At 38.9% G+C, this 20,350-nt stretch overlaps 3 protein-coding genes across 6 annotated transcripts; 1 reads left to right on the plus strand and 2 right to left on the minus strand.

Moving 5' to 3' along the window:
* Nucleotides 1-45: 45 nt before the first annotated feature.
* Nucleotides 46-6,785, minus strand: LOC121902582 (short coiled-coil protein B-like). Of its 2 annotated transcripts, XM_042419964.1 has the most exons (5): nt 6,635-6,785; nt 5,947-6,015; nt 5,522-5,602; nt 3,676-3,814; nt 46-1,343 (listed from the first exon to the last, which is right to left on the minus strand). In XM_042419964.1, the coding sequence occupies exons 2-5, from the start codon at nt 5,960-5,962 to the stop codon at nt 1,313-1,315; spliced, it is 267 nt and encodes an 88-aa protein (XP_042275898.1). In that variant the 5' UTR covers nt 5,963-6,015; nt 6,635-6,785; the 3' UTR covers nt 46-1,312. The 2 variants fall into 2 exon arrangements, with proteins under 2 accessions (XP_042275898.1, XP_042275899.1); XM_042419965.1 differs by lacking the exon at nt 46-1,343 and having other exon boundaries at nt 1,383-3,814.
* A 1,422-nt stretch (nt 6,786-8,207) lies between these two features.
* Nucleotides 8,208-11,911, minus strand: mgst2 (microsomal glutathione S-transferase 2). Its single transcript, XM_042419872.1, has 5 exons — nt 11,876-11,911; nt 10,350-10,376; nt 9,870-9,969; nt 8,782-8,934; nt 8,208-8,587 (listed from the first exon to the last, which is right to left on the minus strand). The coding sequence occupies exons 1-5, from the start codon at nt 11,889-11,891 to the stop codon at nt 8,479-8,481; spliced, it is 405 nt and encodes a 134-aa protein (XP_042275806.1). The 5' UTR covers nt 11,892-11,911; the 3' UTR covers nt 8,208-8,478.
* Nucleotides 11,877-19,688, plus strand: setd7 (SET domain containing 7, histone lysine methyltransferase). Of its 3 annotated transcripts, XM_042419869.1 has the most exons (8): nt 11,877-11,987; nt 13,733-13,862; nt 15,208-15,409; nt 15,539-15,728; nt 17,602-17,683; nt 17,789-17,906; nt 18,060-18,217; nt 19,168-19,688. In XM_042419869.1, exons 1-8 carry the CDS (start codon nt 11,948-11,950, stop codon nt 19,358-19,360), a joined length of 1,113 nt encoding a protein of 370 aa, XP_042275803.1. In that variant the 5' UTR covers nt 11,877-11,947; the 3' UTR covers nt 19,361-19,688. The 3 variants fall into 3 exon arrangements, with proteins under 3 accessions (XP_042275803.1, XP_042275804.1, XP_042275805.1); XM_042419870.1 differs by lacking the exons at nt 17,789-17,906; nt 18,060-18,217; nt 19,168-19,688 and adding an exon at nt 17,313-17,363 and having other exon boundaries at nt 17,602-17,654; XM_042419871.1 differs by lacking the exons at nt 17,602-17,683; nt 17,789-17,906; nt 18,060-18,217; nt 19,168-19,688 and having other exon boundaries at nt 15,517-15,657.
* Nucleotides 19,689-20,350: the final 662 nt, after the last annotated feature.

Raw genomic sequence — 20,350 nt, forward strand, 5'->3', positions numbered from 1 at the left:
TGATTATGTATTTATACATTTATTTACATTTTTATTTATTTCTGTACTTATTCCAGCATGTATGAGTACATTTTTATTTATTTATTTTTTTTAGTGATATAAGTCAATTTTGCTCCTCCATACACATTTTTTTGCAACAAACAGGCTTTGGGTGTGCCACAGGCAGGCTAGGGAATTCAAAGTGTATCAGAGGACAGACTGATACATTGTTGGTTTTTGTCTTTTCATGGGATTTGTTGGCAATAAGTAAAAAATGCCAGACTTATCTTACGATTGTGACATTTTAAATGTGGTTCCACAAATGTTATCCTTCCTTCTAAAACAACACTCAGATCATGAGATAATCTAAACTATCATATTCAACATAACTGTAACATACTAGTAACACTGGCTGGTTTCCTTTAAAAGTTAATATCAGTCTGACATACTTTATCTATTAGCCCGCATACTTAGTGACAAATTACCTTTAAAGCCCCTATGTATAGAATTTGCATGCAATTACGCTTTTTTTTTTTTTATAAAGTACCCTGCTGCAATACCCATCCCAGCTACTGGGAAGAGGACTCATACATTATCAATTTTTTCACATATGGGCTTTAATTTGCTGGACCTTGGAGTAGTCTCTACTGTGCTACCTAACAGTGTGGTACATCGAAAAATAAGGACAAACGCCTCCTTTTCCCTCACAGACAACACAGGAGAAACCAGAGTTTGGGATGATCCAAACAGTTTTATTCACAAAGCATAGAACAGTATATCAGAAATGACTGCACTAATGCCAAACCTGCTGGATTCCCAACTCTGGTCTCTGCTCTTTGTTCAGGATCTAAACCAAGACTACTGGAAAAAGTAGGATACACATCACTGCTGTGTCTACAGACTTTAGGTTACACCCAGTTTCCCAAACATCCTAACACTTGGATTATCCCGGTCCATTAACCTCCAAAGCAACAAACATGCTGGTATTAAGATGTTCCTGGGAAACCAGATCCTGCACAGGAGTTCAGTATAGAATGGACCAATGTGGTCAATGTGGAATCTTTGAAACAATGACTACACACAGTACAGTTTACATGTAACTGTCAAAGTTTTATCTACCATACAAACATACACATGGGTGACAAATGAAAGTAAAAACCAGCATTAATCCACCATGAGAATCCTGAACTGCCTCAGTGCTTTCTCATAGATTCCCCAGGTCTATGAAACGCCCCATCTGCATTCAATTATTCAGCTTTTTCCTTTCATATGTCACCCGCCTATACATGCAGTATATACCAGACGTGAAAATGCAGAATACAAAGCAGTGGGGTCACTTGTCCTTGCGAGCACCCTTAGTGACCCTGAGAGCATGTGGAATTTGAAAAAGATAAAAACAAACATTTCATCAAAAAGGATCATCACTTTATTAAACCAAATTCATTTCAAATGGCAACATAAAACAATTATATGTAAACAATGTACAAATGCAACAGGGTTAAAGATATTTCAGATTTCATAGATAATGCTTCTTTAACATTTATGCATAAAATGTAGTATGCATATTTGTCACTGATTTATTGAGAGACTAAAACTAGGCTTTGCCAGTTTAACAAGCACATACACAAGACTCTTTTAGATCAAAATGAAATTGACACATCATGGTCGCGGTTATAAACAGTAACAGTGAAGGTCACTGTTAAGTAGTGTAACTCAAAAAGCAGCAAAAAAACCAACAAAATAGTGACATTGTACTGAAAGACTGAGCAGTTTCAAAATGTGCCTTTAGACCTTCCTCTCTACAGAGAGGTTGTAAGCAGTAACAATAAAACTATTATGTAACATAAAAATACAAATTCTAAAACCTACTGTACTGATGGCAATGGCAGAAATATATAATAAATAACAAAAGGAAAATACATTTTTTCTCTCACTTTTTCTCCCCAATTTGGAGCAGCCCAATTCTCCTGCACTGTGCTCCTTGTCACTGCTGACTCCATTGTTAGGGAGGCAGCAGCAACAAACATGATCCCTCACCAGCTTCCCACCAGCAAACGCTTAAGGTTGTGTTCGCCGAAACTCACCATCAAGCCGGATCCATCATGCTCCGAGGAGTAAAGGGAAGTTTAACGTAAACACTTGAACTCTATAAAAATCTGAACAGGGTGGTTGGTTGGAGTTTTTTTTGTTCAGTGAGGAGGAAGGAGGGAGGGAGGGAGGGGTGGTGGAGAGAGGAAGAGGAAGCCCAACATCACCAGTTCCAATTGTCTCTGTGAGCCAATGAACATCTGACAACATGGCTTTGATAAAATCTCAACATGATCTTGACACTGACATGTTTTCCATGATAATGAACAGCCGTGCTCTAGACAGGTTTCCAAGCAATGTCATTGTGCAGTGTGTGTGAAAGTGCAGGGTCGAAAACAAACTGAAATTACAGAGCTAAGAGGATGAGCACCATGAGAAGGAAGTTGATTTTGTGCCATTTAAAGGACTTGCTCACAATTTTTCAAGTCTGCCTTAAAACAAGTCAGGTGCTCATTTGTACACTGAAACATGGTTTTGCTTGCTGCTGAGCCATACTGGCCATTTAGTTTTTTTTGGAAGATCTCCATTTGGTTTGATAAACTCAGATTGCTGAAACCTCATTTTAACTTCAGATAAACTTTGGAATATATTTTTTGCATTCACTTCCACTGGAGCCTTATTAAGAAGGAATCTTTTAATGGCCAGCTTGAACAGAAGAAATGATTAGAACGATAAAAAACTGTTTCAATGTTCATATGGGAACGTGAGTATAGTTTTATGACAGACTTGAAAACATGTGGACCTATCCTTTAACGGCACTCATTGCAAAGGTAAGGCATAGATATGTTTCAGTATCCCCAAAAAAGTAAAGCTTCCTGTTAGAGTGGATGATTAGCTATTAGCATCTTGTTTTCTGTTCAGAGCCCTGGATTTTAATAAGGTGGTGGGAAGTTTTGCACAGAAACTGGTGAGGCCAAACTGTTACTGTGTGGTTTTAGCTGTTTGTCAGACTCTGTCATCAGTGCTAACATTTACTAATAGAACTTCTAACATCTGCTATCTGTTGATGGTTTGGGATGCTAGCTCCATATATAGCAGTTGTTTAGCAGGAAGGTTACTGGGACTCAAGATGTTTGGGTTGAGAGATGAATAGCTGTAGATCTGAGTTTCAGCTGACTTCAGTCTAAAACATGCTTCTGAAAGGATACATGTAAACACGTCACCAAAGCTCCCACCATATGTTCACCTTCTAACTTTCAAAAAGCTGCTGTGCATATCTGCAGATAAGTTGAGCTTAAAATGGTGTTAATCGAATTAAAACAAAGATTTGTTTCCTGACTGATTTGTCCAGGACTGAAAATGTGTTTCAGCTTTCTTTTGTGTTCATTTCCTCTATATTCTAATTTTAGAGATGCAATACTGCCCCCTAATGCGCACATTATGGAGCAGTGCAAGTATGATGACAAATACCCATCTTTCAAAACTGTCAGGATATTTGCAAAAGCATGATTGAGGCTTCAGCAGCATCCAGGGGCCCATGGTGTTAATGATCAGAGTCCAGTATTCCAGGATGGTTGGGGTTATGTAATGTGTGTGTGTGTGTGTGTGTGGGAGGGGGGGGTAGAGTGTTCTAGGTTCTAGATCAAGGTTCTCCGAGGCTCTCCTTACTTTCGTTTGCTCTTGGTGTCAGTGGTCTGGAAGACACTGGAGGCAGACATGAGGTTCTCGATGTACTGACCCAGAACCTGATTCTCCGACTTCAGCTTCAGGTTCTCCTCTTTGACGGCGTCCACCCGGGCAGACAGGTCTGAACACACACAAACATTCATCTTGAGCAACATTATACAGGTATGTGGGATCTAGATGGGTATTTTGTTTGATCATGTGCACTAAGGAGACAATGACAATTAGAAAGAAAATAAACAAAAACCACCTAAGCCATGTAAAATCTGAAATGGGCCAGACATCTAACTTAAAACTTGCTTGTTTGATTTTCAACAGCATCAGTTTATCCATTTAGTTGATCTGCAAATTTAATAAAAAAAACATTTGACACTTGTTTCCATTAGTTCAGTGTCTAATAAGGGAAATATTCCAATATATTTTCCTTTTTGTTTCAGCACAGCCAAGTATTAAGTGTTTCAATGTAGATGGTGACCTTTTCAAAGAATGAGTTAAACCTCAAATGTAAACAGAAAATGTATTCACAGTGAAGCAGCTCAGATATGAATCTGAGATCTGGGAACTTCAAGCACAGATAGCTGTGCCGCTGATTATGATTAGTCAGCAAATGTGTCGTGCACTTGTAAAATCTTATTAGCAGGCTACACCTCCATATCAAACACATTTTTTAAACTGCTGCAGGAAAATTATACAGCAAGTTGGAAAGAAAGCTGTAAGCCTTCATCAGCATTGGGAGAGCTCAGCAGGAGCTTGTTCCAGCTTCAAGGAATGGAGAAGTGTATCCAACCTTTCTATGTGGAAGAGCACAGCATCGAGCACACAGCCCACTATTAATGGAAAATTGAAGAAAATAGCACTAAAACATCTATTTTTTGGATTTCTACAACCATACTTTTATGACTGATGAAATTCCCAACGTACCGATTAGTCAGTTTCTGTTTGACTGCGCTGGTTTTCATGAATGTGAAACCCACCGAATACACCTTACAGTACCGACATTCCAAACCCCCCCCCCCCCCCCCCCCATTAACTTTAAATAGTTGAATCAATTGTTATCAGTGCCAAGATAACATCGGCTCACAAGGCTGCCATGTGGAGCACCTTTGTTCTGTTTTCTGACAAAGAGTTCTTTGTTCACTTTGATAAGGAAAAGTTGGGTTGAGCAGATGCAACCCTTATATCTTCAAACCAAAGCTGCTGATGAAAACATAATAGTTCATTTTCATTTGCTGACTTTTTTGAAATCTGTCAAAAAATGATGTAACACTTTGAATGAAACATGTATATTGGTTTGTAATATCCAAGTAATATCCGATACAAGTCATTAATTTCCTTTGGTGGAAATTATACTTATTAATTATACTTAATTATAAACTATAATTGTGAAACACAAACACCAGGAGACTGCAGGCATTTCTTTACGCAAACACTCATTGTCCTCACTGTTGTCTGCAAGTGACCTGATGACATTTGTGTTGAGGCATTGTTAACATATCAACATTAGTTGCTGTGGTAACAACAAACAGAAGGATCATCTCATTCTTCACACCACAGTACCATGTAGTTGTTGCCAACATAATTGAAGGAGGAGGTTAATCTATGCAGCCGTGTTTTATACTGTAGTCACAACACTCTATGTGACATCCAACCTTTACAGCAACACTGAGACTTGTCTCAAGATATAATAAAATCTGATCTCAATTATGTGATTCAAAATCAATCAAAAATACTGTACCACGCTGCTGGTATTTAATACTATAGATGGACAGTTTGACTGTCTGACTTTGTAGATAAATGAAAGTGTGTGTATGCCTGTGTCTGTCTGTCTTACCCTCTAAAGTGTGCTGCAGCTCCAGCACCTGGTTGATCAGCCTTGTCTTCTCTTCCAGCTCAGCCTGGTTCTCCATGTCACCTGCAGCCGTGCAACAGGGTCGTCACAACAGTCAAACATCATACACTGACTGACATGTAATCTGAATACAGACTGTGTATGTATGTGTGTTTGTGTGTGTGTGTGTGTATGTGTCATAGAATACTGTTGGGGACAGATTTCAGACTAAAGACCAGTTAACTGGGTACGGCTTGTCCAACTGGGGACAAAATCCATGTCCCAAATTGGGAAAAGCTGATTTTTGGGTCGGTGGTTATGGTTAAGGTTAGGGTAAATATCCAAGTAATGAATGTAGGTCTATGTAATGTCCCCAAAAGTGACCTAGGACAACGTGTATGTGTGTGTGTGTGTGTGTGATGTCTCACCATCGTCTGAGCTCATGGTGAAGTACTCGTCTTCCTTTTTGGAATGCAGGGCTGCGACTCTCAGGAACACTATATGAAATATCTACAGTTTAATGTCTGTCAACAGTAAAAAGTACACCTCACCTTGTTGAATATCACCCTGTAGCTTTCTGACACTCAGAACTCCCATTAACTTCCACCAGAATACACCGTGATGGGCGGCAGTCAGTACTGTCACATACAATAATTTGAAGGATATAATTTAATAACAAAGTGAAATTTAATGGTAACATTAAGCCGAATTTGTCTTAAGGCCACAGTGTTTCACATAAAGACCTACACTCCCTATATAAGGTATGAGCTTTCCAAAAAGAAAAAAAAATCCATTTTCATAAATGGAGTTTGATATGCATGTATGTATGCAAGTACAGAGTGGATGGATGATGCCATTAATAATACGAGCCTGCCTTATTAAACCTGAAGCGAGGCTGATAAGAGCTGAGACAGACAGAGAGGCATGTAATACGGTTTGTTTGTTAGATAGCCGTAATAAACCAGCAGGCCAGCTGGCGGAAAAAAACAAACTCCGGAGATACAGGCCCGCTATACACACGCTAGCCGGATGCTATTTAGCATCTCCTGAACACAAAGCTATTACCACCTACAATAAATAAATTAAACAGTGTAGTCACACGACATATAACCCTACCTTCAGACAGGAGAAACAATGATTGCTGCGCTGAAATGCAGAGTGTCCACAGAAAATGTGAACGCTTTATGTATGTATATGTAAATGTTTTGAGTCAGCTCGTGTCAGCTGTGTTCAGTCTGTCCAATCCGCCTCCATCAGGCCGCCTCAACATACAGCCGCCAGAGGACGACGCAGGACCGCAGGACGGAAAAGCAACACAACTGCAGCCCACATCACCCTCAATTCATATCTGTATTAAAACAACAGTCAGGTGTCCATATGAACAATGACAGAGGTTTTCCTCGCTGTAATCATTCCTCCTGTTCATACTGGCTATTAAAAGATCCCCTTCAAATGTGCTTTCAATGTAATAGGGGACAAAATTCACAATTTTGTGTAAAAATGAATTTAAAAGTTGATGTGACGCTTATATGAGGCTTCAGCAGTCTGAGTTAGTCATATCAAGTGGATATCTGCCACATTTACAGTCTTTTTTAGCATCAAATTCCCTCTTTGTGTTTCCTCGGACAGTGTTTCCCTGTTGAGCTGCAGTGGAAGTATAGTAACAAAAAGAGGAACTTTGGCACTAAAAAGACTGTAATGAGTGAAAGATATCTACCTGATTTGACTCATTTGGACGCTGAAGCTTCATATTAGCTTCAGATGAACTTTTAAATACATTTTTACACAGAAGGAGGACTGTGGATTTTGTCCACCATCACTTATATTGTAAGTGCATTATGAAGGGATCTTCTAATGGTCAGTATGAACAGGAGGAATGATTATAGCAAGAAAAACATGTTTCAATGTTCATTTGGGCTCCTGACTGTTGTTTTATGACAGACTTGAAAAATTGTGAACCTGTTTGTGTGACAGCGCTAAATGCACAGAAATGTGTAAATGTGTGTTTGATTTACTTTATAGAGTAAACCACTCTTTTGCCTCTACCTTTTAATTGCTGGTGTAAATGCATTCTATTGTACATAAATGTATACCAGCCATTTTTTCCTTTTTCTGATTTGGCTTGTTATATAATATCACCATTATAACCAGTTCACAAGTCTGAAAACATAGTTCCATGAAGCATCCCAAGAAGTAGGCTACATAAAGCATTAACTTCTGCATCATATATGCACATCATGTATGAAGGGTTGCACAACATGTCATAGGACCCCTACATTGCTGTGTACAAAATCATATTTTCAAGGGCATTTAAGTCAATATGTATCAAATTTGGGGGGTGAGTTGGAGGTAAATAGATAAATAGATCTCCTCAGATGTACAGTCTGTGAAATTTATATTTGTATCTATGTATTTGTATCTATCTACATAAGCATACTTATATATAACTGTATTTATATATATGAAAGTATGCTGCCTACACAGTGTAAGCAGCCATATAACTATAGGTACTGCATACACCTGTATGTATGCATAAATGTACATATAGTGTGTGTACATTGAGAACATTGAAAGGAAGATTAGGAGATGAACTTCACCTGTATGTTAAAGATTATTTACACATTACACATTTTACAGGAGTACAAAAAAGTTCAAAAGAAAAAACATGTTTATTTTTGATAAACTGACCTTTTTTTAATTAAAATGGGACATCCAACACAAAGGTTATTAAGGTTATTACACGAAATGTGTGTCAGACTTCAAGGTATATGGGAGGTTGAGCAAACACAATGCATTTTACAGTCTACAATGAAATATTTTTGACCCTGGGGTTTGAGTGCAGAACTGAAAAAGATAACATTTGTGATTTGAGTTGCAAACACGAGTATCCTGTGAACAACTGTATTTTTGAAGTAACCCTCCTTTCATAGGTCTGTTATACTTGGTCGGAACTGAACTCTTCAGAGGTGGATGTTAAAGTACTTGTGTAGTATTCCACACAGTATCCCAGTCAAACCCAGTAGAGACAGAGTGACAAAGACAGCTAAAGTCAGGTGGAGACCAGGTAACCTGAAAATGAAAAAGAACCCAGTCAGCATTTTTACACTGTGGAAAGTCACTCATTGGATACTTTAACAAAAGGCCATTCTTATTTGAGACTTACAGTATATTGATGATGATTGACATATTTTACTTGAAACTCTATCCCAGATTTAACCATTTTGTAAAAAAAAAAACAACCTGATATCAGTTTGACAAATGACCTTCTCTTGGTGGACTTGACGTATCCGTTGAAATATATCTGCCGGGCAACAATGTACATCAGTCCTCCACCAACTGCAGCCACCTCACTGAAGAACACACCGCATGTCCATAGTGTCACCAGAAACACAGGGTAACACTCCACACAGTTCTGACTGCAAACATAACCAGAGAGTCAACTTTCAGAATGATGTGATTTTTGTCAACTTACAGTTCTGGATAACTGATAATTAGTGCTGACAGTCAGTATTTTCATTCAGTATTTAATGGTTTCCACCAATTGTAGTCTTGCTCAAGTGCAAAAGCCTCTGAAAAAGCACCAAGTCTACCAGGGAAGAGGTGACGTTTCACAGTGTGTATTTAACAGTGAACAAGACTAAGAGTCTACAGCCATGCTAGTGGCTCAGTGAGACTGTACATCAGATTGCTAATATGCTCACAATGAAAATGTTAACATGCTGATGTTTAGCAGGTATAATGTTCACCATGGTCGCCATCTTCCATGACACAGTTTCAGTGCAGATTTGAGATATTTGGTGAATCAATTCATATTAGAAACACCACACAGCTTATAATTCACAGCTGGGATATGTACAGATATGTCACCCAACAAAATGTGAAGTATTATATCCATCAAAGACCACCTGCGTTATCAAAAAGCCTTTGGGAGACAAGCAGCCATACTGGCAGCTCTGTGAGGCTGTGCTAAATGCTAACACTAGCATGACAACATGCTCACAATGGCTACAATATACTAAAGTTTACTGGGTTTAATGTTTACCATGTTCATCTTAGTTTAGCATGTTAGCATGCTAATGAGTACTGAACACAAAGTACAGCTGATGGGAATCAGTTTTGCAACAACTTTAACCAAATGATAGCGCTAGATGAAAAGTTAAGGAAGTTCATTCATCCCGAGGGAGACATGAATATCTGTACCATATCTGACAGCAATACATCAAATGTCGAGAGGTTTCACTCATATATCAAATATACTGTGAGGCATGTGACATGCAGCTGACAGATGCCTTTCAAATTTGATTTAAGGGACATGACATCTGCTTAGGAAAAGAGGTCTTAGTCTTCTTACTGTGCACGGAAAGTCCTCTCAAACTCTGGAGGTCCAGTGACAGAGGGAGGCATGACTTTATGGGCTATTCTGGACAATCCCACCCGCCGGGCCAGGTAGCCTGAGAGGAGACAGTGATGGAGTGACAGTGATGAGAGCTCATTCAAGGACTCAAACAAAACATAATCTATTAATGTAACATAATCCAGGGAGTACAAAGAGGTTTTCAGCCTGCTAGAGGCCTACCTACGACAGATAATTGTCTTCAAACTGTCACTTGAATATCAATCTCAGTAACCTAATTCAGATCACTGAATGAAATAGAAAAGTTAAAAGACTTGTCTTCTGTTACTGGTACAGTTTCTACTTCAGATTTGATCACAAAACACCCCCACAGTGACATGAGAGCGTGAGAAAAGTTATTGGTAAATGAACAACCCCTCTTACCTCCCATTACTGAACAATTATGTTTAAGTCAGTATGCTGACATATAGAGCTCACCCATTTGCAGGGCAGACAGGAGGGACACTGCAGCCAGCAAAAACAGGGAGTCAGTTGCCATCGCTCTGCGGAAAATACAGTTTGCCTCAAGTAAAATGTCAACTTTACATAAGAAACAGGTACAAGAAGGAAGTACTTCCTGGGGAGACAGCAACTTTAGCACATCCCACTGCAAGTGCTGTCATGTTGTGTTCACAAAGCCCTGCCCTGCTACTGGATAAATGAGAGAAGGGAATGCCTGTGCACGCAAAGTATATACCTTTTTTTCATGAAACCTAATACCTGTTGGTCTATGTTGGTGCTAGATACAATTCGCTAAAAAGAAATGTGCTTTAAGATGCAAGGTAAAATGATTTATCTTTATTTTCTTATAAAGCTTTAGCTTTAGCACTGTATCGGCAAGACTTGGATCCAGACCAAGTCGGTCCATCATAGTGCATGTTGTATGGCCGACCTCCTTCAGCTCTTTGTTTTGGTTTTATAAACCACATATTTCTTGTATGATTCGGTTTGAGCCTCTTTCATTAACTCCCTTAGGCAGCAGTTTCCAGCAAAAAAAGCTCTGATAAACCGACTGTATACCTGCTACCTGCCCGTCACCAAAAAGCAGGCAGACAAAGTTACAGAGTGGCTGCTGAACACAACAGGGAACAAAGCGACCTAATGAGCCAGTAATTTGGTTTTTGCCAAAATTGCAGGAGACCAAAATCTGTTATAAAAAGACAAATATAATCAGGTGGATAGAAGAAAAATTTAAAATGAACAATAACGTTGCTGGCCTGAATGTGAGGCAATAGTTTTCTTTAGCTATAACAACTTTATAAGATTGTGATACAGTGGAGGCTCTATCTGTTTTATAATGTTTTTCTGCCCCCTGGTGATCAACAATTGATCAATGCAGCTTTAAATAGACAAACATTCTGGAGATACCAAATATGACAAATTGACTTTCACATGAATAAAAACTCCATAGCAGACATCATTAAATTCTCCTACTGACCTATTTTCTCGTATTTACCAAACTAATGAGATATCTCCACATAGTTGGTCACCTCGTCCTTTCCAGCAGGGGGAGCACACCCTGACAGCTGATTGTTGCACTGTCACATTGAAATGATTTCTGAGAAAAGAGGCTTTTACATTCACCAAACTGGTAACACCTCTCCAAAGTGCAGAGGTCCTCCTGTCATTTCATGGGTCCACACCAGGAGGATAAACACATATGAGCCAGGAAAAGGCTGGTTAACTCTCACATATGAGAGAACTGATTGATAAAATTAGAGAATGTGCTAAAATCACAAGTGGAAACTAGGGCATCAACAGACAAGGGGCCAGAGTAATGGCTGCATAATTGTAATATGATATTGGTAGCCTCATTTTCACTGACTTCAGATAAATAAATAAAAAAAAATAAAACTTGTGCCAATTTGTGTGTGATCTGTGCATTTCATTATAAAGTTAAAACTACCGGGATCAAATGTGGATTAAGGTTAGAAAGTCAGGTCAGCTGTCATATCTTGCCATACCCAGCTGACGCCCCATGGTGACAGGATCAGCAGGAAAAGCAGCGCTGTGGACATCCAGCAGACTCCTGCAGCATGGACAGCGATGATGAGAACTTAGAGGAGGTTGTGGAAGGTAAGAAACATCAGCCGTTCGTAAACCACGACATTATTCACATTGTTCAAAACGTTTGTAAACGACGACATTGTTGACATGTGTTATCAGTTCTCCGTAAATCTCCATGAGTCAGTCAGTGGGCCCGCACGGTAACTTGGAGCGCCAGGGACTTGATTTCAGAAGGAAATCCGCTTGACAGGCGAGAGAGGGCGGCCTGGGTCATCTCAGTGTCCCGCTGCCAGCTTGGCTGCTGGAAATATTAGACCAGGAAGGAAATATATGTAAATGAGATAAAAGGTTACAATTTAATTTTTTTTAGCGATCGTCAGTGTGCTACACGTGTGCTCAGTTTATGATAATTAGCAACAGTGTAACGCATGAAAAGGTGTGGTGTTTGGATACTTTGTATCATGTACAGACACGAAGAACCGCCATAGTATTAGTGTTTGATGAATTATATGTTATATGGTACAATTTCCTGTTGTATAACTCGTAAACGTAAACTCTGCTTCTTTTTTTCCTAAAAAAAAAAAAAAGGTAAGTAACACGTGTCGTGGAACATTATATGACGACTTTTACGAATTGTTATCTTGAATTCTTCGGCATGCCTATGAGCCACCACCATAATCTTTTTTTAAAAAATGAACTTGTCATTCCTCCTCCTGGGAAAGACACAATATCGAATGAACATGAACTAAAAAATAATGAGGGTCAATGGCAGACTTCACAAACCATCGCTACTTTAGATCATTCTGTCTATAGACGCTGCTTATTTGAGCTATATTGTGGGTAAATTAACTCACACCAGGTTCTTATTTTTAGTTGACATGTCTTTTCAGCACTGGTTAACCGGCCAGCAAAGCTTATGAAAATTTGAAAACAATGCATCATCTTCAAATGTGTATTTTACCAGTTGATCACGTGACTATATGTACCGTGAAAGGAGTCGCTCACAGTGACAAACTCAGAGTGTTATCACCCAACACTGCACTTCCACTCACCTCTATGTGTTTAGGTTTTATAACCCGCAACTTGATTGTTGGGTTCTATCAGATAGATGGAATAAATATGGAACCTGGGTCTGTCAGGTGGCCTGATACCTGACTCCAAATGAATGTTCATGTTGTCTCTAGGCAACTGTTTGTCAAGTGTAAAAAATGAATGCAACTTTCTAGACTTATATTGTATATTTTAAGTGCAGTGTGTCTCAGTTCTATTTAGTGTATCCATTTTACATGTACTAGGACTAGGGGGTACTTGTAAATGAATCAGTGGAGATAGAGTGGTGTGCATCCTCAGTAATCTTTGATTAAACTTTGATGGCATTAAGGCAAAAGTTAAGGCAGGCTTAGACAGTGGTAGACACTAATTGACCAGGGATCTGAGGATATCTACAGAAACATTTACAGGTTAGTTAAGTTTAGGTTCTGGCAAAGTTAATTAACAAAGTCCAATGTATTTTTAGTTTCTAGGAGGATATGAGTTGAGGCCTACTAAGCGACAAATCAGTAGTTGGGGGCGGTGTCGAGGTTAAAGGCTCCTGAGGGAAATCCAAATATATTCCAGATAGTGCTGCTTTGATTAGAGAAAGTACCGTGTCTAATCTCATCAGACTGTGTTTTCTCTGTACAATGCTGCTAGTGTGTGCTGAAAATCAGGTAAGAGTGTCATGAGGCAAAAAGAACAAAGATACAAAAGCAAAAGCAAGAATGCATTCAGTCGAGTCAAATCATCAGACTCAACTTGGCTGTGTGTGTGTTTAGGTCCATTGGATGAAGATGGTCAGCCCCATGGCTTCTGCACAATGACCTACTCATCCAGTGATCGTTTTGAAGGACACTTCACCCACGGAGAGAAGAATGGCAAGGGCAAGTTCTTCTTCTTTGATGGAAGGTACTGCAAAGATAAAACAGAAATTCACCACAGATACTTGATTGTCATGTCTCCATTCTTAACATACTGTAGTTGTGTTTACATTCACAAGTATGTCCTGAAAGTGAGTGTGAGGGTAGATAGAAAATTGAAATCAGACATTTTGAGGATGAAGTAGAAATGTTATGAAGAAAAAAAAAAACTAGTGCTACGGGAAAAAAGTCATAATATTCTGAGAATTAGATCAATATATTACAAGAACAAGAGCATTTAAATGAATTGGAGCCAATTAAATAATGTATGAGTTCACAAACAGCAGCAAGACAGCACACAGCCGAGCCAAACAGTGAGCCAAACAGTGAGCCAAACACTCAGCCAAACAAAAGGTTCATCAAGTTCAGGTTTGTGGTTTACTGCACTGAAAAAGGATGACACCCAGTGGACACTATGACTCTTGGAATGATGTGGAAGGCAGCCAGAGTCAGCTGTTATAGTTGTATGCTTTGCATTGAGTGACCCTAAATGCTCCGCTGATATCTTGCTAATATCATCGTCCGTCTGACAGGCACCAAGCCCCGTCTGTGTGCCTCCAAAAGAAAAGCTTGGGTACAGTTTCAATGTACTGTCCATAAAATGCTAAAACATGCACATGTAATGCAGTCTACCCAGTTTTTATGTAACGTTATGATGTAATTCCCTCTTTTGTGTGTGTGATAAATTATATTTTGTCAGTATTGGAGGGTAGATCAATTACGTGAGGAACAGTCTGTATCCTCATGCAGATTATCAGACCTAACATACATCTGTAATACGGAACATATGTTATTATCTTAGTTACAATGTAATTCTCAAAATATTAGCACCTTAATCTCAGAATATTATATTTTTATCAAAGTATCACAAATCTATTCTTACAATGTTTCATCATCATAACTTTTCTCAATATTTAGACTTTTTCTTGAAATATGACAACTATCTTTTTCTCAAATTACTTCTTTTTTTCTCCAAATATTATGACCAAATATAAAGACTATAATCACCAAATATCACAACTTTTTCTCAAAACACAGACTTTCATCTCCAAACCACTTTTTTTCTCAAGAGTTTTTTTGTGAAATGTCACAGTTTTAGTCTTTTTTCTCCAAATATTATGACTTTTTACTTTTCAAAATTTACACTCCAAATATTACCACGTTACTTTTTTTGTTTCTTTGACATGATTTCATGGCATTATTTCTTCTTAAACTCCCCTGATTTGTTTTCTCAAACTACATTGAATATACATGATAAATGGGCTGCATTAATATAGTGCCTTTCTAGTTTTCCGACCACTCAAAGCTCTCCCCTCTCTGTCTCCTCTCCACAGTACCCTGGAGGGTTTCTATGTAGATGATGCTCTGCAGGGCCAGGGGTTGTATACATATGAAGATGGGGGTGTCCTCCATGGGACGTATGTAGATGGCGAGCTCAATGGGCCTGCTCAGGAGTTCAATGGAGAGGGCAGCCTGGTGTTCAAGGGCCAGTACAAAGACAACAACCGCTGTGGGGAATGCTGGGTCTACTACCCTGTGAGTCAGCTCAGTGCTTACTACAGCGCACTGGCAATGTTTATATTGAGAAACAAGTTGTGACGCTTATGAACGATCTTTGCTAACTGTGTGTGTTGTGCATGTTGGTGTGTACTGTGGTGCATCTAGGATGGGGGCTGTGTGTTTGGGGGGGTGAATGAGGACGGGGAGATGACCGGTGGCTCCGTGGCGTACATCTACCCCGACAGACACACGGCTCTCTACGGAAGCTTCGTGGACGGAGAGCTGATCGAGGCTCGACTCGCCACCCTGATCTCCCATGAGACTGGAAGGCCACGTTTCGAAATCACACCCAACAGTAAGTAGTGATGTCATCTAATGCTTCGCTGAAGTTAAGTCAGCGCTAGTTTGTTGTACTGGTTCATTTTGCATATGCGCTTTCAGGAGATAACAGTCTGTTCTGTCAACCCTTTTTCAGGCACAAGGATATTAATGTACATGTTCAAATACAGCTGGTGATGTTAAAGGGATAGTTGGCTCAGTATAAACAGTATTCAGATGCAAAACACAGTTCTATTATCTTCACATTGCCCAGCCCTAGTGGAGCATCTTGACATCCTTCTTCAGTGTAAAGTGAAGCAAACACTTTACTCATCTGTTTTATTGAGATTTTAGGGTTAACAGTATCATATAGTTAATTTAAATAAAGATTGGTATAAGCTGAAATATTTTTTCCCTTGCCTAGTTTTGTGGCAGTGATGCAGGAACAAGGAAGCTAATCCAATGAGGAGTTATCAGTTTAGATATCCAAATCATGTGCTATAATAACTTTGTTATACTTAAAGGGATATTCCAGTAATTTAGTGTTCCAAGTTGTCAGACCTGCATGAGAAAGATACAGATAAAGTAAGAAATGGTCAAAGTTGAAGCAGGCCTAGATATCCTTTAAGTCCCTAACCGGGGTCGAGCTACAAAAATGATGTGTCCTACACTTCCCATAATGCAACACAATAGGGTTTTTATTAGACCCTGCCTGCCTGGTGAAAGCCCATGTATGTCAAACTCTATTCACACAGATGATGAATGAAATGAGTGATGTTAACCTGAAGATACAGGTTGATCTTTATCAGAGAAAAATAAAACCTGTCACACAATGTATGAGTCAGTCAGCCACACTCTGCCTTTACTGTAATGCTGTAATTACAGAGTAATGTAATTACAGAGTAATAACATAATGCTGTGCATTATGTTATTACTCTGTGCTCTGCTGATACTGTAGTGTGCCATTCAGACCAATACAGTGGCACGACTTCCTGACAGACACCCTGTTTGGGATTGTCTCTGGATGAGGCAAAAGTTTAGGGAAGTGGCTGTGCACTGATCTTTATCAGAGATGGAGCACTAACAGTAACAAGATGAACATTTGCCAAACAAACCACTAATCCTCATCCTTGAAGCTTCTTCTCCTCTTGGGAAACTGAAACAAACACTTCCAATAAGGAATTAATCTCACCTTTGTGTGGTTTATTGTCCACATAGTTCCAATGTGAAACATCCTGGAGTATAGGAGACAGTCCCAGACAGAGCGACTGAGAGACACAGTAAAACACAGCAGCTGGTCAGAGGAGAGTGAGCCTGCAGTCCAAACAAATGTTCTCTAGTTAAAAGAACTGTAGGTGACAGGAGCTTACAAGCATAACATACAACATTTTACTCTCAAAGCAGCTATTATGACTTTTTTTTCCCTTGAACAACTCTGAATTCATTTCAAAATATTAACTTTTTTTCTCAAAGAAATTGCAAAATTACAACTTTATTTCTTAAATATTACAATTTTTTTCTCAAAAAAATTCAAACTTCATTTTTGAAATTATACATTTTTTTCTTGTAATATGACTTCATTCTCAAAATGTCCACTTTTGTGTTGTTGTTTTTTTCATAGTGGCCCTAATACTGTAAACTTCAGCTCTCTAATGTTCAATATATGAAACAGGTAAAAAAAATATTGCCTTTTGATTGAATTTGAATTGTAAACAATCATAGCTTCATTTAGCTAACTGATTACATGTATTTTTGAAATCATGGTGCACATTATTTTGATTTTAATGGTGTTGTAATCAAATGTGATGTGCTGGAAACTGATGGAGTTATGCTGTAATTTCACTCAGATTGTCCTGTAGTTCTGCACTGGAGAGAGGCATTCACGAAATTTGATATATGATGTTTTGAAGGTGCTGTTTACTCATACGACAAGTCCACATCCACCTGTATCGGCACCCACACTCTGCTCTCCGACCCCTATGAGAGCCAGAGGTAGGTCATCTTTGTACAGAATAATATTAGAACAAAGTCAGGACTGTTGTTCTTATTCTCACCATATTGTTCCTGCGTGTGTGTTTGTGTGTGTGTGTGTGACAGGGTGTTTGTGGCAGACTCTACGATCAAAGGTGCAGGACAGGGTCTGTTCGCAAAGACAGACACTGAGACAAACACTGTAATGGCCTTTTATAACGGAGTACGCATCACACACACTGAGGTATAACAGACGCTGCACCAGTACAAAAGAAGCTCATTTAGATGATATAATGTGTTGTTTTACTTTGTTTTCATAGTTCATTCTTGCAGTGTTGATCCTAATTTAAACCATTTGTCTCTTTCGTTTTTTCCATCACCTCATGGACTCACTCAGGTGGACAGCAGAGACTGGGCGCTGAACGGGAACACAATCTCTCTGGACGAGGACACTGTGCTCGACGTCCCTCAGCCGTTTGACCAGATGGAGAGATACTGTGCCTCTCTGGGTCACAAGGCGAACCACTCATTCACCCCCAACTGCAAATATGACCCGTGAGTACACACTGACACAAGCATATACATTATCATTACATCATCATTATTATACATTATCAAAATAAAAATTCAAAATCTTGATCAAGTTGAATCTTGATCTGACAAAAAAGTCTCACCACAAGTAGGTGTTCCGGAGCTTTCATACAACATGGTCTTCCTCAGCAGATAGAGACTGCCTATTCATCATTGTAGATGTTTACATTGTCTGACCGCTTTAAGGACTTCTTATCCTTGTTGGCTTAAGTTAACATGACTAAAACTAACTAAATTTAAATGTAACCAAACTAACTAACTAACTGCAACTCATCCTGTGATTCAGACCAAAGGCCTGCAATGACTGTGACCTCTGGAGTGAAGTGCTCCAAGGTCAATGCAAACATGGTTACATTTAATTTAGTAGTCCAGTTAAATTTTTGCAGAACTATATATAGGGCAAACATCTTCTTTCCTCAATCAAAATCAGATATTATCATACATACAAACCAATCCTAGTTGAATTTGGAGATAACAACATTTTACTGGTCTTACTTGCTTAAAGAGAAACTAAAAGTCAGAGGTCCACTAAGACGATGAAATCACATAAAATATCTCATATTTAAATACAGTAATAACTCATTTTTTTAAATGGCAGTTTGCTTGAAATTATTAATTTAGATGTCAGAAAAAAATGATCACTCAATGATGTTGCCATTATACAATTCCATTGACATTTGATATATTGCATGGGGTGTCCTGGTGGGCTGGGGGTTCAAAATGCTTTCCATGAACCGCATTGTCTCTGGTTCCATTTTAACTGGGGCCCATTATTGCATGTCAATCCCCATCTCTCTACTGTCAAATATTTAATAAAGGCATAACATGCCTATAGTTGTATGTTCCCCATCACTTAACTTAGCCCATTAATAAAGCATGGCAAATTTAGTGTGGTTATATTTCTTGTCTGAAAGGTTTGTCCACCCTCGTTTTGGGCCAATCAAGTGCATCAGAACCGTGAGGGCTGTGCAGAAAGATGAGGAGCTAACGGTTGCCTACGGTTATGATCATGATCCAATGGGGAAGAATGGCCCAGAGGCCCCTGACTGGTACAAGCAGGAGCTCACGGTGTTCCAGCAGAGACAGGCGGCTCCCACTGGCCAATGAGGATACAGATGAATACCTCTGGACAATAAGACACCCCTCTACCTGTGCTACCTACCACCTTACAAAACTCCAGGAGCATTATCCCCTGCAGCTGCATACCGCACCATACATATGGGAGAAGTTACTGTGCTTCATATGGTATTCAAATGGAATACAGCTTGAGCAATTCAGGCTTTGGAGATCCAGGGCCAAAGCAACACAAGAACTATGCAAGACACCAAATGTTATTAGAGGAGAAATGTCAGTGGGTGCAGGTGCTGTCCTGACAAAAATGTCCTTTGACTTCCTCATCACATATTACTCATAAAAATAAAAATTCACATGCTCATCTTTGGTGCTTTCAAATTTACAGTATGACAACAAATTACTACCATTGGTTTCAGTTTTCGCTGTCTGTATATTCTCTTGACTGTATGTAGATTGTTTTACACAGCGGCTGCAGTTTAATTAACAGGGCTCCGCTCAAAGTGTTGAGTTTAACAGCACTATTTGTACCACACAGTATTTCTCTTACTTGTTTAAACTGTTTAGCTCACACTCCATTTGAACTAATCTAGCTGTCTGACCCATACATATAAAAGTGTAACTTTATTCACTTAGCTTAAAATAAATAAGTGTATACAGTGGCTATTTATAATATGTGAAACAGGCAAAGAACTGAATTTCCTGGGATTTGTGGAAGTGATTAGTAATTTAAGTTTGAGAGAAAATAATGGAAGGTTTACTACAGGAAATACCTGTGAGCTGGTTCCATTTTTTTCTAACCTAATGACCTGTGTTCATACCATACAAAATAAAGTCCAAGATTAAAAAAAAATCAATTCATGTGCCTCATTTGTCATATGATGCAGTTGTGTATTTTTGCCATTCTGATAAAAATAGTGTACCATTTCATGTTGCTATCAATATTAAAAATGAAGAATTTTTTTACATATTTTAATTGGGCTTTTGTAAAAGACGTAAAATGGGAAACTTTCAGAGAGTTGTCTT

Source organism: Thunnus maccoyii, chromosome 8 (genome assembly GCF_910596095.1).
Source record: "Thunnus maccoyii chromosome 8, fThuMac1.1, whole genome shotgun sequence".
NCBI classification, from domain to species: Eukaryota; Metazoa; Chordata; class Actinopteri; order Scombriformes; family Scombridae; genus Thunnus; species Thunnus maccoyii.

Bases quoted from the DNA above. Each gene is read 5' to 3' on its own strand.
- LOC121902582 (XM_042419964.1), bottom strand. The intron at 3,815-5,521 runs GTAAGACAGACA...GTGTGTGTTCAG, and splicing joins GCTGCAGCACACTTTAGAGG to ACCTGTCTGCCCGGGTGGAC. The intron at 1,344-3,675 runs GTAAGGAGAGCC...ACATGCTCTCAG, and splicing joins GACACCAAGAGCAAACGAAA to GGTCACTAAGGGTGCTCGCA.
- setd7 (XM_042419869.1), top strand. From the start codon at position 11,948: ATGGACAGCGATGATGAGAACTTAGAGGAGGTTGTGGAAG. The intron at 13,863-15,207 runs GTACTGCAAAGA...TCCTCTCCACAG, and splicing joins TTCTTCTTCTTTGATGGAAG to TACCCTGGAGGGTTTCTATG. The intron at 15,410-15,538 runs GTGAGTCAGCTC...TGGTGCATCTAG, and splicing joins AATGCTGGGTCTACTACCCT to GATGGGGGCTGTGTGTTTGG.
- mgst2 (XM_042419872.1), bottom strand. The intron at 9,970-10,349 runs GTGAGCTCTATA...GTCTCCTCTCAG, and splicing joins CCTGTCTGCCCTGCAAATGG to GCTACCTGGCCCGGCGGGTG. The intron at 8,588-8,781 runs GTCATTTGTCAA...TTTCATTTTCAG, and splicing joins GTCAAGTCCACCAAGAGAAG to GTTACCTGGTCTCCACCTGA.